Raw genomic sequence first — 17,313 nt, 5'->3', positions numbered from 1 at the left:
GCTCCCTGTAAGATCTAACAGGCTTTTCTAGTCCTGCTCTTTTTACCTGGTGCACTGGCACATATTGTATAATGCTAATTTTTTTTCCGCTCGGTCACATGGCATTAAAACAAATGGCAAATGCAAAGAGTACCAGTGCACTGTGTCAACATGGCCACCTTCGCCAACTGGGATTCTCTGTGACTGGGGAATAACAGCAAAAGAATTGGCTTTTACCCCATTATCCAAAGTCCACAGGGTTCTCGTGGTGTTTCATTAATATCGAACATTCAGGAATTAACAGCAAATGCCTTTTAATCCCTGGGAAGCCAATTGGCTATTTTTTTTTTTAAAAAAAAAAGCTTAATTTCAGTTTGTTCCTCCTGCTGCTGAGTTATTGCCACAGCCCTGGGCCTGGCAGCGCTGTGGAAGGAAGCTGCAGCCCCCGGGGTGTCCCACTGGGCACCCGCTTTGCACAGTGGTCTCGGCTCGCCAGGCTCCTCTGCACAGGTGCTGCGGGGGGGAGCGTCGGGGGATGCGCAGCCTGGGCCACCCCAGCTGCATGAAGGGTCCCAGGCACTCCCCCTGCACGCTTGATGGGGACACGGGATGGGGACAGTGGTGTGACATCGAGCCCCCCCCCATGCTCCTCGCTCCCAGCAGTGGCTGCGGCACGGGGCAGGACAGGGGTGGGAAGGGGATGCTGGTCCAGCCCGCTCCCGCTCATCCCTCGGCAGGGCTCCCTTCCTCCACACAAAGGTCCTCCTGTTTGTCCCATTAGTGCCACCATTACAAACCAGTTAGTCCCCTATGGAGAGCAAACGCAGCCCAGCCAGGGCCTTGCCCAGGGGCTGCGCGGCCCCAGACCCCCGTGTCCCCTGCCAGCCCTGGGAGCACTGGCGTGAGCCGTCCTCCCCTCCCGCTTGTGTACTGGGGCTAATGGGTGCAGGGCGCCCAGAAGCCCAGCTTTGCACCTTGTTAGCACGGCAATTAGCTCTCTTTACCCTCCTGATTGCTCTTGTGCATATTTGACTCCAATCCATCTTTCCAGTGAGTTATAAATGCAGTGCTGGGGAGGCAGGGGGGGATCTGAGCTGGGGCAGGGACAGCAGAGCCATGCTGGGGACTGTTCTGCTGCTGGCCCTGGCCCTGGCCCAGCCGGCGTGCCCGAGCCCGGCCGGTGCGGCGAGCCAGCGGGCCGAGGCGCTGAAGAGGCTCCTGGAAGTCTTCGGCATGGAAGACCCCCCGCCCTCCCCAGCTCACTTCAAGCAGCCGCCCCAGTACATGGTGGATCTGTTCAACACCGTCGCCAACGCGGACGGTGTCACCAAGAACCCCGACATCCTGGAGGGCAACACGGTCCGCAGCTTCTTGGATAAAAGTAAGGGTGGGGGGTCCCCGCGGTGCTGGGGACGGGGCTGGGGGAAGGGGCCAAGCATGGCTGGCAGAGGTGCCACCCCAGTTTGGCTCTGCTTCTCAACCCGTCCTTCCCTCCAGCTCACGGCGAGAAGATGCGGTTCCTCTTCATCCTCTCCAGCGTGGCCAAGAACGAGAAGATCCTGACGGCAGAGCTGCATCTCTTCCGCCTCTGGCCGAGGGCCACTGACGGGCCCAAAAGGCACCACTTCTGCCAGGTGAGGAGGGGGACGGGGATGGGGACAGGATGGGGACGGGGACAGGATGGGGACAGGGACAGGATGGGGATGGGGATGGGATGGGGATGGGGACAGCATGGGGATGGGGACAGGATGGGGATGGGGACAGGATGAGGATGGGGGCGGGGACGGGGATGTGCCCCAGCCTGTGCCTGCGGATGTCCCCGCACGCTGCGGTCACTCGCCTGCAGCAGGAGCACGGCCTGGCTCTGTGAAATTCCTACGACTGAACATTGCCGCGTTGCACAGAGAATCACGATGCTTTAACCATGGCGGGTTCTTGAATACTGTTCTGGGTTGTGCACGCACCAGCCAAGGCTCCTGCGGGCTGTGGCAAACCCAAGCCGACAGCTCCCCCATCTCCCACCCTTTTTCCCCAGTCCCCGTGTCCGGGCCGTGCCGGGTAACCGCCCTTTGCTGCCTTCCCCAGGTCAGCGTCTACCAAGTGCTGGGGAAGAGCCAGCCGGACGCCCCGGGAGGGAAGAGGCTGCTGGCAGCCCGGCTCGTCTCGCTGCAGGACGCGGGCTGGGAGGTCTTTGCCATCACACAGGCTGTGAGTTGCTTTCCCCTGGTCTGGGGGAGCCGTGAGGGCTGGCGTGCAGGAGCTTTCTTTAGCCCAGTAGCCTTTTGGGCTCCAGTGCAATTTCCATCTGTAGTCTCTGCAGCAACGTGGGGGGGACACGGCCTCTGGGAGGGGGGTGAGAGCCCTGCCGAGAGCCCGGGGGGGCTGCTCTGTCCTGCCCCAGACCCATCCCACTGCCCCGCAGATGCCGCTGGCGCTGGCTCCTGCCGCAGTGCCCTGGAGCAGCGCAGCCCCTTCCTGTGGCTGGGAGGTGGTGTGGCCACGGGAGATCCCGCTGCTGACAGGGCGCTGGGGCTGCTGGTCTGGCACCTGCCGTGGGGACATCAGAGCGGTGCCTGTCCTGGCCCACAGCACTGTGGTGACACCGGTTTGGTTCCCCAGGTTCGTGACTGGACTGAGGACGAAAGCAGCAACCAGGGTTTGCTGGTGATGGTCCAGGGCCCGGACGGGAGCCCGCTCGACCCCCCACCGCTGCAGTTTGCATCTGGCAGGGACCACCACGAGAGCAAGAAGCCCATGTTGGTCCTGTTCACGGACGACGGGCGCCGGGGAGCATCACTACCCGTGGCCGGCTTTCCAGGTGGGTCCCACGTGCCCTTGGTGCCACTGTGCCCTGGCCCATGGGGTGCTGGGGTGCTCCCACACATGGGCTCCCTCAAATCCAAAGCTCCTTCTCGGCCAGAGGGAGAGGCCACCTCCGTCCTGGTGTGGTCTGTGCAGGGGTGCAGGCTCACAGGTGTAAATCTGGACTTTGCTTGCCCTGGTGAGTGCGGCCATGGGGCTGTGAGGTTGTCACCTCCCGGTGGCTCTGCCTGGGCTGGTGACAGCTGTGACCGAAGGGCTCGCTGCACCAGACGGCTTCAGACAAAACCCGCGGGGAGGGGTGGCTGGGGGTGGGGGGCTGCACCGCGTCCTCCCTCCTCCCAGGCGTGTGATGCTGATGGCACCGGGTGCCCCTTTCTGGCAGATTTCCAACCTCAGGCTCCCGTTCTCCCCGCCGAGATGCCGGTGCCCAAGCTGACCGGGCCACGCAGCACGCGCTCGCTGGACCGGCTCCAGCCCTGCCAGAGACATCCGCTGTCCGTGGACTTCGAGGAGATCGGCTGGTCTGGCTGGATCATCTCGCCGCGGGGGTACAACGCCTACCACTGCAAGGGCTCCTGCCCCTTCCCCCTGGGCGAGAACATGCGCCCCACGAACCACGCCACCGTGCAGTCCATCATCAACGCCCTCAAGCTGAGCGAAGGGGTCAGCAGCCCCTGCTGCGTGCCCGACAAGCTCTACTCCATCAACCTCCTCTACTTTGATGACGATGAGAACGTGGTCCTCAAGCAGTACGATGACATGGTGGCTGGGAGCTGCGGCTGCCACTGAGGCAGGAGGAGCAGGAGGGTGGGAATGCCGCTCCCGCTCCCTCTGGAGCATCTCTGCGGGGGGTCTGTCCCACAAAACCCTCTAAAGGGGACTAGGGCGAGCAAAGCACGGGGGTGGCCAGCTCTGCCCCGGCTGGCGTCACCCCCGGGTGCCTGGGAGGGCTCGGGGCCAAGCTCTGATTGAAAGGACCTGAACGAGCCCATGCGACTCGGCAACCCGGGGGGAACAGCTCCATTTCGGGGTGCCTGAGGGGGGGTGCAGGTTTCCTTGCCCGTGCAGGGGCTTCCCGCAGGCTGTACTATATGTATATAGTAAGAGCACTAATATATGACAGAAACCGCCTGTACAGTGGCCTGTAAATGTCTGTACATTTCTGCATTATTGACACTTGTAAAATGAATTCAGAGGAACTATTAAACGTGCTGTTCTCCGAGGGGCTGCTGTGGGGCCGGGGCTGGCCAAGGGCGAGCAAACACCTGCGGGCACAGGGAGCGGTGGTGCGAGGCAAGAGGTGACAATTCAGCCACAGGGCAGGCTCTGAGGTGGCGGGGGGGGTTCAGTGGCTGAGCCCTGGTCCTTGGGAGCTGAATGGGCTCAGGATCCATCAGCCAGCCCACAATGGTGGGGGGTCCCCAAGCAGGCAATGGGGGTGTGTGGGGGATGCGGTGACAGGGTCTGGGGTTGAGGGGGAGGTGTAGAGGTGCCCAGAGGTGATGCTGCCAGGGCAGGTGGGTGGTGGGGAAGGATGGCTCTGGGTGAAGATGGCCAGAGGAGCCTGCACCATGCCCAGAGAGAAGGTTCCTCGTGGAAGAGAAATGGGGGTGGAAACCAGAGCTGGCCAGCACTGTGGGGTCGGGTGAGTGCTGGGGAGGTGTACGAGGGCAGGTGTCAGTGTGGGGACCAGGGAGCAGGTGTAGGTGCAGGGGGTCAGAGCAGGGGGCCCCGTCTTGCATCTGCTGGCACTCCCTTGTCCCCCGTGGTCCAGGACTCAGCGGGAGCGTGTCTGTCCCTGCCAGGGGGCTCAGCCCCTCCAGGCCTCTTCCCAACAGTTTTCAACAGCAGCGGCATAACCGTGGTCCCAGGTGACACCAGGACCCGCCCCCCCCCCCCCCCCCCCCAGCAGCTCTTCACCTCCAAGCCCAGCTTGCAAGTGACCGAATCCCACCCTGGCCTGGCCGGCACCGGTTTCCTCCCACCGCTCACCCGAAAGCAGCTCAGCAGCTGTTGGCCCTTCCCCACAACTGCCTGCCCTGCAGCCTGGGGTCCCTCTCCCCAGCCCACCCAGGGGAAGGGTGAAGCCCACCCGGGAGCCCATTGACCACATACAGTCCCACACCCGAGGGCAAATCCTTCCCCTGTGCCCCGTAGACCTGTGCCCCACCGGGATGTGAACGCAGGGCAGAGCCATCCGGCGTGTTCTGAGGACATGCAGATGTCCCAGATCCTCTTCCAATGCCCCCAGGGCCAGGCACCTCACCCCCAAGCCATCATGCAGACAGGTTCTCCTGCGTCCCACAAGAGCCCCATCCTCCCACCAACCAGCAGGAGCAGTGGTTGTGAGCCCTGGGGAGATGTCCCCTCCTCAGCTGCAAATTACGAGCAGTTTAGCAGATCACACGAAGTGGCTGGCCAATAATCCGGGGCAATGAATGGCTTTGGCCTGGTTTATTACGTGCCTGTTTCTGGTGATGCTCTGGCTGCCAGCTCTGCACCCCAGAGTGCCCGCGGCCCTCAGAGCAGCAGCATCCCGAGCCAGGACTGTGCCCCCAGGGCAGCGGGAAGGAAAGTGGGTTTGCCTGGAAGGACACATGGCTGCTGTCTTTTCCATGGGCCTTCACCCAGATCCCCACGCTGGGCTCAGCCTGGGCTGACTGTCTGCTCAGCTGGGGGAGCCGCGGGGTCCTGGGCCACTGCCTGGGGAGGGGGGCTGTGTCTGTCCCACTGCGCAGGCGTCACACTGGGCTTCGTCTCATCGTGGATGTCCACTTCTGCCATCCTCAGGAAGGTGAGAGCTCAGCCCCATGCCTCCCACCGCTCGCTCCCCTCTCCTCGGGGTGCCCCACACCACGACAGGCAGACGTCCTGTTTTGGCCCCGCAGCGCGCGCTTTAGCTGGTCCTTTACCGCCCGCTCTGCGGGACAGCAGGGTCCAGCACGTGATATTGAGGGAGGTCACCGCACAATCACGGGCGTGTTTCATCCCTCCAAACAGCCCAAGTGGCAGCGGCACCTGTATGACAGCCACCCCTCGCAGACACTGCCGTGCCATGCTGTTGCTCCTGCCCGAGTTGTGGAGCCCCCGCAGGGGACAGGACCTGCTTGGGGGATGGCAAAGATGGAGGGATGGCCAGGCTGAAGGGATGGCCAGGGTGGGGGGATGGCCAGGATGAGGGGATGGCCAGGATGGGGGGATGGCCAGGGTGGGGGATGGCCAGGATGGGGGGATGGTCAGGATGGAGGGATGGCCAGAGTGGGGGGATGGCCAGAGTGGGGGGATGGCCAGGGTGGGGCATGGTCAGGATGGAGGGATGGTCAGGATGGGGGGATGGCCAGAGTGGGGGGATGGTCAGGATGGGGGGATGGCCAGGATGGGGGGATGGTCAGGGTGGGGGGATGGTCAGGATGGGGGGATGGCCAGGATGGGGAGATGGCCAGGGTGGGGGATGGCCAGGGTGGGGGACGGTCAGGATGGGGGATGGTCAGGATGGAGGGATGGTCAGGATGGAGGGATGGCCAGGACGGGGGGATGGTCAGGGTGGGGGGATGGTCAGGATGGAGGGATGGCCAGGATGGGGGGATGGTCAGGGTGGGGGGCAGGATGCACCATGGGGAGGGGCTGTCCAGGGGGTGAAGGGCTGGTGGTCAGTGGTGACAGCGGGGGTCGGCTCTGCAGCACTCCAACAGCTTCTGCAGGACTCGCTGCTTCAAGTGGATCCTCCTGGAGAGCTTGAGTGAGCGGCTGATCTGGTCCTCGTGGGCCTTCAGCTTGGCATAGTAGTCAGAAAACTTGTTGTAGAGGATGGAGATGGGCATGCCGTTGAGGATGATGCCAAAGGAGATGCAGCCAAACGCCACCATCCTGCCAAGCACCGTGTCGGGCACAGTGTCTCCGTAGCCCACAGTGGAGAGGCTGACCTGGGTGAGGAGGGGAAAGGATAAAATCCTGCGTGAACAAGACGAGCAGAACCTGCTGGCCGGTGCTGGGACCCACCTGCCTCTGCCCCTGCGTGGGAGCCTGGGAACAGCTCTGCACCATGGCTGCAGCCAGCCCGGCTGTCCCTGCTCCAGCAGCCTGCACGGCCGGGACTCAGCTCCCAGCAGCCTCGGAGAGCCCAAGGAAAGGGCTCCATCAGCAGAGACCTGAGGCCAGCTTTCCTGCTCCCTCCTCCCCTTTGCGTGTGGCTCTTCAGAAGCAGCCAGACATCGCGGAGCAGGACCCTTGCCAGCAGCCAGACCGTCTGCCGGGGCTTCCTGCCCCCGGAGCCATGGCTCCCGTGCTTCCTGGCTGTAAGCTGCCTCGTCCCACGCGGACGAAGCTGCCCAGACCCTCCCTCCAAGGGAAACACGCACTGCCAGGTGTGGGCCCGGAGGAACCATGTCTGGATGAGCAGGACCATGGGGACGGAGTGAGAGCTGAAGCAGAGGGGTTTGGGCTTTGCACGGGGACAGGGCCAGCCTGTGACCTTTAAATGCTCAAATCTGGTGACTTTGCCAAGTGATTTTGCACTTCCGCGAGGAGGGATGAATTTGAAGAAGCCTGTGACGACCAAGGGGGGATTGTAAGAGCAGAAGTGACCTGTGGGATCATTTAATCCGTAAATCAAAATGCCCTCATAACCCCTGGCTCCCAAGTGCTTTAGCTGCTCCTCATCTCGGAGGTAATCCCAGGGTCATGACAGCGCTCGGCTCAGCAGAGCTCCCAGCTCCCGGCATGAGCAGGGCAGCAAGAAGGGGCTCCTGTCCCCAGCTGCAGCACACCCCAGTCTGTGTCCCCTCTCACACAGGGACAGGGATTGAGGCACAGTGTGACCACGTTCCCTTGGTTCCCGCATGCAGCCCTGGGTCCCCTGGCTCAGCCCCACAAGCTCCGATGCCCTCACGTCTCCTGACTGCAGCCAGGCTGCGATGCTGCACGAGCCTCGGGCTGTCCCGGGCGGCTGTCCCCGTGCCCATGGGGTCTGAACCACATCCACCCAACACTTGGGTCCCATGACAGACAAAGCCTGGGCTGAGTGACATCCCCCTTGTCACTAACCCAGGCCTGGCTGTTCCCAGGCCATGACCTCTATCCCACCACCCCACCCCAGTACCTGCTTTTGAGCCTCTGAACTTAGTCCAAATCTCTTCCCAACACTATGGGACGAGTGGGTCCTTTTCTGCCTCCTGGCCAGCAGCAGCGGTGAATCCCTCGAGCATCAGGGCAACCCCTACCCACGGAGCCCCACTGCACCCCGCTCTGGAAGAAGGTGCTCCCACCTTACCGCTGCCCACCACCACGTGTAGGGGATACTGGTGAAGTTGGTGCCTGGGACATCATGTTCCACTGAGTGCATGAGAGCGGAGAAGGTGAAGACCCCCATGGCGATGAAGAGAAGGAGGCAGCAAACCTGCTGATAGCACTGGCGCACAGTGAAGCCGAAGGCCCGGAGGCCGGTGGAGTGACGTGCCAGCTTGAGGATGCGGAAGATCCTCATGAGCTTGATGAGCTTGAGGACTTTGCCCAGCTTGCTCACGTTCTCCACCTTGTGCAGTTCCTCATGGTAAAGCATGTCTCCTTCGTCCAGGTTTTCAAAGAGGATCTGGATGTAGAAGGGCAGGATGGCCACCAGGTCTACAGCATTAAACGCTGCCCGCAGAAAGTTCTCGAAGCTGGAGGAGGATATGAGCCGCATGAGGTATTCGGAGGTGAAGAAGATGGCACAGATCATCTCCAGCTGCTCCACCCATATCTTCCCTGTCTTGTGTTTCATCTCCTCCACTGTGCTCAGTGTCATGCCCACGATGGAGATAAGCACAAAGAAGCTCGACATGACAGCAATGATCTTGGCTGGGACAGAAGAGTATGGGTTCTCAATGAGGTTCCAGATCATCTTCCGAAACCGTCCCAGAAATTTGCCCTCAAACTGCTCCACTGCGTCCAGGGGCTCCAGTTCTGCCTCCAGCTCCTTCTGTATTTTCAGGTACTCGCTGAGTTCATCTTGCTTTTCCTCAAACAGGATCCGGCAGCAGCGTTGGGAGTACTTCAGATGGATTCCCCAGTACTCGATTTCCTCCACAAAGTTACTGGGGCACATCTCATCCATTATCCACAGGACCCCGCTGCGGTAGAAGTGGAAGATGTAGTGGAAAATTGAAGGATCTCTGTCGAAGAAGTACTCGTTCCTCTGCACTGAGTAGTCATCGCAGAGCTGCAGCTTCTTCACGGGGTCTGTATAAAGGGCCAGCTTCCCAAGCCTGGTGATGGGATACCGGGCCGCCACCTTGTAAGCGATGTGGAACAACTTGCCGCCCACGTTAATGTTGAGCACGTACTTGTTCCTTTGGATGGCAGCCTTGCTTTCCTCCTGGTTCCTGTCCGTCATGCTCTGCGTGGAGCTCCACTGCTTCACCAGGCTGTCCTGCGCAAACGGGATGTGGACCCCCTCTCCCTCCGGTGCCCAGCAGCAGCCCCGGTGGTCCCCAGTCTCCAGGCTGGCAGAGGCACTTGCGCGCCTCGTCCCCGGCTGCCTCATCGTGCCCGACCCTCCGAAGCAGCGATTCCCGTTACAGGTCGTGGGGCAGCAGCTCTGGCTTCATGGGCTCGCTCCCACCAGGCGCACGCCGGCCGGGACAAGTGCTGTGAGCTCGGAGGAGCAGTGGCGAGCTGCTGCCCGAGGGGCACCGGCCGTGTCATGGCGCATGTGGCACCTGCCGCCTTCCCAAAGCCGATTGCTTTATCAGATCACGGTTTGCATCGTACAAGTTGGAGGCAGCCAAGTGTCCGCGCCTTAAGACAATAATGAGATTGAAGCCCTTTATGTAAGGAACTATTTCCAGCTCTGCACTTCTCTTTTTCCTTATTCTGTTCTTATCAGCAGTTTGTGTTTGTCATACGCTGCCCTGTTTCTGAGGAGGGCGTCCACGACAGCAAGTTGAAAAGGGCATGAACTTGCCTTGATTTAACCCTGAAAGACCTCCCTCGCCAGGCACAGAAGGGTGCAGACACGTAGGATTTGTGTCAGCTTTGTACCCCCACAACAGATGCTGCTCTTGGCACCGGTCACTCGTTAAGCACATGAGCGCTAATCAGCTGCCCCTGCTCCATCAGCTGTCACAGCCCAGCAAAGGGACATGGTTGTTACCACCCAGCTCATCCCTCAAAACCCCACCGTGCAGATTCACAGGGGAAGAGGTGAAGGAACCATCTCACCCTCCCCGCAGAGCGGATCCCCGACGTGACAGGTTCCTCCCGCAGCGCTGCCCTGCGCCACCTGCTCGTCACACCGGCCTTCGGCCCCATCGCTCCCACGAGCAGGGGCAGGAACGGTGAATGGGACACTGGAAATGCAAGTGTGCAGTAAAAGTTCCCCTGAACTATAGGGACTGAAGAGGAGGAAATAACCCCTTGGACTTGCAGGTAAAAGGGGAACCAAAATCAAATGGGCTGATCTTTGATGTCTTACCCTGGGACACAACCCCACCTCAGCGTGTAAAACATCACATTGATTTCCACGAACAGATCTAATGGAACAGAGAGACCTGGAGCACAAAGCTGTTCCTAGGCTGAAAAGCAGCTCAGGCTCTGCCGCAGCTGAAGTCTCTGAGCCTGGGGATTAGGACAACAAAAATGCTTCTGGCACCAGACAGAGGAAGGGAAATGGCTATTACAAACACAGCCCCAGGTTTTGGCACAAGATCCATGAAAATGTGTTTCTTTCAGCCTTGAAACACTCAGCTCAGGGATCAGTAAGCAAAACCTGGCTGATCTCGCAGCGGGAAGAGGCTGTGACTGCTGAGCCTTGCTCCCCGTCGCACAGAGCGAGGGGCTCTGCCCCCGTAACAGAACAGCACGTCTCAGCTCAGCAGCTCGAGCTGAGCATGACCCGGGACAGGCTGGTGGCAGCTGACCTGTGCCACGCGGCCCTGCCAGCAGAAGCGCTGCTGCCAGCCCCAGCTCAGCCCCGTCCTGCTGCGCTTTCCGAAGCACCTTCTCGCTCTGCTGGGCACCCCCCTCCTCTCACTTGCTCCAATGAAGAAGGAACAAGTTCAGGCCAACTTAAGCCTTTCACCTTGCTCTTGGCTAAGCTTTCCCCCTGTCACCTCTTCTGCAGTAGCACCCTGGTGCCAGCGCCAGCGTTTTCTCTTGTCTCCACCCACTCCCTTCACTCCACTCCCTGTATTTCATTTATCCTATTCCAGCTGATGTGCACCAGAGTCACTCCAGCTCCAGGCAGGCACAGCAGCACTTGCCTTCCCTATCCACCAATGCCAGCCCACCCGCCACGAGTCCCCTTTCCCAGGACGCGACAGTCCAAAGGTGACGCAGCCCCTAGCCTCCCGACTACAGAATTCAAGCAAATGCACAAATCCAAGAAAAATAAAGAATCCAGAACTCAGTAGTTTCAAGTTCTTTATTCTCCCGTATCAGTCACCAACAGCTATCATCTCCACTTGTCCCTATGGAAACAGAAGCAAGGTTGTGTGCACCCTTGCGAACGACCTCTTGGTACTAAAAATAGCAGCACTGGAAGAATGCAGGACTCCATACTGCATAGGGAAGTTTCTCCCGTGGGGTCCAGCAGCACGCTCACATCATCCAGGAGGGGAAGACCCCTGCTCTAAGGCTGATGACTGGTGGCTGCTTGGCAAGCCAAGTTCTCACCTTTAAGGCACAGAGATCAGCAGCCAAGGCAGCAGCTTTCTATCTGCTGTGCACTCAGTGAACACTTGTGCAAGGAGGACGTGGTCAATGCTGAACTAGAGGCACTGGTCTGTAACCTCCTCCAGTTCTTCTGGAAAGCATAGAGCACTGAGCTGCTCAGCAAGAGCTACACAGGCCATGAGGCCCAGACAGTGTTTGAGCCAACACACCAGTTATTTCAAGCTGAAAGAAAAAAAAAAAGCCAAACACAAAACCTCATAGAATCACAGACTGGTTTGGGTGGGAAGGGACCTTTAAAGACCATCTAGTCCCAACCCCCCCGCCACAGGCAGGGACACCTTCCACTAGACCAGGTTGCTCCAAGCCCCATCCAACCTGGCCTTGAACACTGCCAGGGAGGGGGCAGCCACAGCTTCTCTGGGCAACCTGGGCCAGGGTCTCACCACCCTCATCGTAAAAAAGTTCTGCCTTATGACTAATCTAAACCTCACGTTTCAGTTTATAACTGTTGCCCCTTGTCCTGTCACTACAGGCCTTGGTAAAAAGCCTCTCTCCATCTTTCTTACAAGTCCCCTTTATATACTGAAAGGCACAATAAGGTCTCCCTGGAGCCTTCTCTTCTCCAGGGATTGCCCTGCCCAAGGTGCAGGACCTTGCACTTGACCTTATTGAACTTCATGATGTTCAAGAGAAGGCTCCGGGGAGACCTTCTAGCACCTTCCAGTACCTGAAGAGGCTACAGGAAAGCTGGGGAGGGGCTTTTTACAAGGGCATGGAGTGATAGGATGGTTTTAAACTGAAAGAGGGGGGATTGAGATTAGATATTAGGAAGAAATTCTTTGCTGTGAGGGTGGTAAGACACTGGCCCAGGTTGCCCAGAGAAGCTGTGGCTGCCCCCTCCCTGGCAGTGGTCAAGGCCAGGTTGGATGGGGCTTGGAGCAACCTGGTCTAGTGGAAGGTGTCCCTGCCTGTGGCAGGGGGGTTGGAACTGGATGGTCTTTAAGGTCCCTTCCAGCCCAAACCATTCTTTGATTCAGTGATTCTATGTTCACATGGGCCTACTCCTCCAGCCTGAAGGTCCCACTGGATGGGATCCCCTCCCTCAAGTGAATCAACTGCACTGCTCAGCTTGGTGTCATCCACAAACTTGCTGAGGGTGCACTCGATTCCACTACACACGCCACTGAGGAAGATATTAAATAGCATTGGTCCCAGTACAGACCCTTGGGGGACACCACTCCTGTCAAAACAGTTTTAAGAAAGACACCACTAACAGTGTTCGAGAAGCAACATCCAGAGTTCAGCACTGGGGTGGAAAGCGCAGTTCTGCAAAGGGCCGGGACCCTCGCTGGAAGGGAGCGTGCTAACAAGCTGCTCGCCCCACGGTGACTCGGGGTGGGGGCGCAGCAAAGCCAGAGCAGACAGGAAAGTTTTTCAACCTTCACCCCTGTGGCTGACCTGTCAGCAAAAACTTCCTGTACATTGAGCTGAGCAACACTAGTGCAAACATGGAGTGTACGTCTGGTCTGTGCAGGCAGTGAGCTCCTGCGGACACGGGTGAGGAAGCCCCTATTCCCTGACAAAACCCAGGGGGAAGAATGGGGCAGGTGAAAAGGGTCTCTTGGCTGGAAGTGTAAGGGAACAGTTGAACAGCACCTAACACCTGTCATTTCATGGAGAACAAAATCTTTGGGTCCAAGGCCACTCTGGTGAGAATCAGCATTAAGAGCCCCTGGAGGCAAGAACAATGAAGAAATTTCCACCGCCTTTGTGAGAGGTGATTTCACAGCGCCAGGGAAGGTCCTGTGCTATTTCCAGAGCTGAACAGTCCCACAATCTAAGAGCCATTTCCAAGGTGTCCTGGTTTGGCCCAAACCAGGCCAATTAGTCTTAGAGAAACCAAGGTCACTGCTAAATTCCTCACTGCTTACGAGTGAAGAGTCAAAGGGGGGTCACAGCTGCAGGGGGGAGCAGACAGGGCAGGTGACCCAAGATTGACCAACGAGGTATTCCATCCCACACACGTCATTCTCACTTTCCTATTTATCACTAACCCACTGCCTCCTGGAGGTGGGGCCCAGGAGGGAGGGGCCCTCCTGTCTCCCACTGATTGGTACCAGCTTTGCCAGTTTCCAGTTAAAAGCCTGCAGGTATGATGGCAGTGGGAGCTATTGCATTTTCCCCTCTGCCCGTGCTGGGTGGAGCTACTGCATTTTCCCCTCTGCCTGTGCTGGGGGGAAGTACTGCCTTTTCCCCTCTGCCTGTGCTGGGGGGAGCAACTCTGCCTGAGGAGGATTTCCAAGCTCTCAGTCTTGGCTTTGTATATATTTGTATATATTTGTATATATTTGATTATTTCTATTACTATTGTTATTATACTCTTTTTCAATATTATAGTTTATTAAAACTGTTTTAACTTTTCAACCCATAAGTCTCTCTCCCTTTTCCCTTTCCCTTTCCCTTGGGGGGGGGGGGAGAGGGTTAACAGAGAGCATCTGCCACCTGGTTAATAGCCAGCCCAGCTTTAAACCGTGACACAAGGGGAGCATCCTCTTGTTATTCCAGTGTAACAACCCAGATTTGTGAGCTTATGTCCAATTCCAACAGCCTCTGTGGTGAGCAGCAGGGAGGACCAGGCTAGTCCCACCTCATCACCTCATGGTAAAGATCCCTGTTACAAGAACAGAAAAACACCTGGTTATTGACAGTCCTTTGGGCAAAAACCTGATGGAGGAAAACAATCCACCCCAGAAGATTAGTAACTTAGCACGAGCACTCCGTGTATTTGGCAGCAGAGGAAGGACAGAGACCAGCACATCACTATCAAAAGAAGCCAGGATCTTCTCAGACTAGGCTGTGCAACTGCCTCTGCAGTCAAGCAAAAGCCTTCATGCCTGGTTGCCAGGAAGGAAAATAAGGGGATTTCAGACTGAAACCCCAAGCGTGTGGCTGACCAGCAGCAGGAACAGCTGGGAAAAGCCACCCCGAGAGGGGAAAGCTCTAGAGGCTAGAAACACAGGGCAAGGCGGCATTTCTCCCTCACGCATACAGAGCACACGGGGTGCAAGAAACTTACCCTTCTGGGAAATGGGCCTGTCTGGCTCCTGTCAGGTATCAGCTGTTCCCTGGATGCTTTTTCAAGACTGAAGATGTCAGATCTGCTTTTTGCTTTGGACAGGCCCCACACAGCAACAGAAGCCACAGCTACCAGGATGCTCAGGAGCACTAGAGAGGAGAGTGCACAAGCAGAGAACCCCTCACTGCATCTGCTCTGGACATCAGCACTGGGCTCTGTCACTCAACAGCGTTAGCCAACAGCTGGAGATCAGCAGCTTCCCTCAAGGAAGAGCGGAAGCGAGTTAGTGCAAGCTCGCATGGAATAGCCTTTCCAAGGACATAGGGTGTCCAAGTCAGAGGAATGATTAAGCTGTGGTGTGAGGCCTTCCCTAGCCATCCCAGCCCAGCGAAAGCAGCTACTGATACAGGTCTGGAATAAACTCCATCAGGATACTCAATTTATAGCCCAAGCCAGGACCAAGACCACGTGCAGCACTCTCTGAGTGTCACATACCTGCAATAATCAAGATCCACATGCGGCCTTGACTCCTCGATGGCACAGAGCCCCCAGGCACAGGCGTAGCTGAAGCCTCTGCAAGGAGAGAGCAAGTAGTCCATCAGGCTTCCAGCTCACCTTATGGTCAGCATTCAAAGCAGTCTCCAGTCTGAACCTGGCTGAGTTCCCAGTTCACCTCACACATGCCAAGAGGCCTTTTGGAATTTAAGCAAAACCTTATCTGGCTTTACTGTGATTAGACCACATCAGAAGAAAAAAGTCCTGCTGGAAACACATAACAGGGAAAGCTGCAGCATCCTAACCTCTCTTCACGGCACCGGGAAGCCCCAGGTACAACCAAAACGCTGCTCGTCTCCCCACCGACCCACTGAACTGGTGCAGGCATCCAATCCCAACACAGTGCTCACGCCTGCAGCAATCCCCCCGCTCTCCACATCCGCGGTGCTCCAGCTCCCAGCCGCCACAGCAGCCCCCGGGGAAGGAAGCTGTGACACGGGAAGCTCCCAGGCACCTCGGAGCAGAGCAGCAGACACACACAGTCCTGGCAGCCCTCGCCAGGTACCAGCGTCTGCTGCTCTGCTCCCCCCCGCACGGCCCGGAGCGCTGCCCCCGGCCCTTTCCCTGCAGCCCGCCCGCTCCCCAGAGGTCACAGGAGCGCGGAAGGGCGGACAGGGCCGCCAATGTCACCGGCTCGTCGGAAGGAAGCAGCCAGAACCGCGTGTTCTGGAGGAAGGTCCTTCAAAGGCGCTTCCCGAGGGAGCGCCGGGGGGTCTCGCAGGAGGAAGCTCGAGGTGGGGCCTACCCTGCAGCGTTTCCCCTGCCCGGAGGAGCGCAGCGGCCTGAGGCCGGACACCGCGGGGATCCGAGGCTTTAGGCTGCTCCGTCGCCCCCCGAGCACGCCCGCCGCCCCCCGCCGGCTCAGCCCCTCCCGGCCGAGCGAAGGGGCCGCGCCGCCGGCCGCACCCCCCCGTACCTGCGCTGCCGGGGGGCGGCACCGCCGAGCTCCGCGCCGGGGCCACCCCAGCGCCGCCAGGACCTGGCTCCGCCGGCGTCGCCGTCCCGCAGCCCCGTTCGTCCCCATCGTCGTCGCAGTCGGGGTGCCCGTCGCAGAGCCACTCCCGGGGGAAGCAGATGGCGCCGGGCGCGCACCGGAACCAGCCCGGGGGACAGCCGGGCAGGGACCCTGTGGGGGGGGACAGGGACGATGCGGGGCGTGAGAGAGGGACCCCGCCGGGGGGGAAGGGGGACGATGCGGAGTGAGGAGCCGCGGGACCCCCCTGCCCGCGAGGACCACCCCACCCCCCCCTCGCCCCGAGCTGAGCCCGCGTGCGGGGCGTACAAGCGCACCAGCCAATGAGAGCGAAGGGCGTGCGCGGGGAGCCAATAGGCACAACCGAGACACGGTGCGGCCGCGCGCGCCCCCGGCCCCGCCCCCCGCTCACCGTTCTCCGGCGGCAACGGCAGCACCGGCAGCACCGGCAGCAGCGCCAGCAGCAGCACCAGGAGCCGCCGCGCCATGCCCCGCCGCGCCGTGCCCTGCCGGGCCATGCCCCGCCGTGCCGTGCCCTGCCGGGCCGTGCCCCGCCGTGCCGTGCCCTGCTGGGCCATGCCCCGCCGCGCCGCGCTCCCCCGCCCGTAGAGCCGTTGCCGCCGCAGCGCCGCTATAAAGCCGCGCTCTGATATGACGCCCGCCAATGGGCTGCGCGGACGGGGCGCAGGGGGCCGTGCCCTTGAGGAGGCCCCGCCCCCCGCCGCGCCCCCCCGGGACCCTCCGCCGCGGCCGGGGCTGTGCGGGAGCGGAGCGGGGGGCGGCGGGGCCGGAGCTCCCTGCGGGCCGCCCCCCCCTCACTCGAGCCCCGTCTCCCGGGGGCCGCGGCCCGGCTTGAGCGGGGCGGTGCGCTCCGGGCGAGCTCCCAGGCCGCTGCGGGGCTGGGCCGCGCCGCCGCCCGTCTCTGCTCCCCTCGATGTCCTTCTCCGCTGTTCGCTGGCGCGGCGGGATCACGCTGCTGGCGGCCGCAGGTGGCTGCGCGAAGGCTCGGCCTAACTCCCTCTCCCAGCGTCCTCCCGCCGCTCCGGGGGAACAGGAGCCTCTCAGAGGTCACTGGAAGCCACCAGCGCAGCTCACGGCCATCACCAAGCCACCGCAGCACGAGCCCCGCTCACCTGCTGTCACCGGAGGGTCCGGACTGCAGCACTCAGCGTCTGAGGTGTAGCTGCAGCAGGGCAGGCTGACCGGGGCACCGGGCGCTTGTGGCAAGAGTGCCACAGGCCACCGCGCTCCTGTCCCT

At 60.2% G+C, this 17,313-nt stretch overlaps 3 protein-coding genes across 3 annotated transcripts; 1 reads left to right on the top strand and 2 right to left on the bottom strand.

Annotated features, from left to right (window-relative positions):
• The first annotated feature begins 1,095 nt into the window (after positions 1-1,095).
• Positions 1,096-3,591, top strand: LOC137674999 (bone morphogenetic protein 2-like). The gene is made up of 5 exons (XM_068420846.1): positions 1,096-1,360; positions 1,477-1,613; positions 2,065-2,187; positions 2,599-2,797; positions 3,185-3,591. Exons 1-5 carry the CDS (start codon positions 1,096-1,098, stop codon positions 3,589-3,591), a joined length of 1,131 nt encoding a protein of 376 aa, XP_068276947.1.
• A 1,681-nt stretch (positions 3,592-5,272) lies between these two features.
• LOC137674984 (potassium voltage-gated channel subfamily V member 2-like) lies at positions 5,273-9,322 on the bottom strand. Its single transcript, XM_068420818.1, has 3 exons — positions 8,072-9,322; positions 6,415-6,725; positions 5,273-5,905 (listed from the first exon to the last, which is right to left on the bottom strand). The coding sequence occupies exons 1-2, from the start codon at positions 9,320-9,322 to the stop codon at positions 6,453-6,455; spliced, it is 1,524 nt and encodes a 507-aa protein (XP_068276919.1). The 3' UTR covers positions 5,273-5,905; positions 6,415-6,452.
• Positions 9,323-13,832: 4,510 nt separating this feature from the next.
• CD320 (CD320 molecule) lies at positions 13,833-16,645 on the bottom strand. The gene is made up of 5 exons (XM_068420631.1): positions 16,468-16,645; positions 15,999-16,208; positions 15,023-15,100; positions 14,528-14,676; positions 13,833-14,122 (listed from the first exon to the last, which is right to left on the bottom strand). The coding sequence occupies exons 1-5, from the start codon at positions 16,631-16,633 to the stop codon at positions 14,108-14,110; spliced, it is 618 nt and encodes a 205-aa protein (XP_068276732.1). The 5' UTR covers positions 16,634-16,645; the 3' UTR covers positions 13,833-14,107.
• Positions 16,646-17,313: the final 668 nt, after the last annotated feature.

Source organism: Nyctibius grandis, chromosome 31 (genome assembly GCF_013368605.1).
Source record: "Nyctibius grandis isolate bNycGra1 chromosome 31, bNycGra1.pri, whole genome shotgun sequence".
Taxonomy (NCBI): Eukaryota; Metazoa; Chordata; class Aves; order Nyctibiiformes; family Nyctibiidae; genus Nyctibius; species Nyctibius grandis.
The sequence above is the reverse complement of the archived record's forward strand: the minus strand, read 5'-3'. Positions and strand labels throughout refer to the sequence as shown.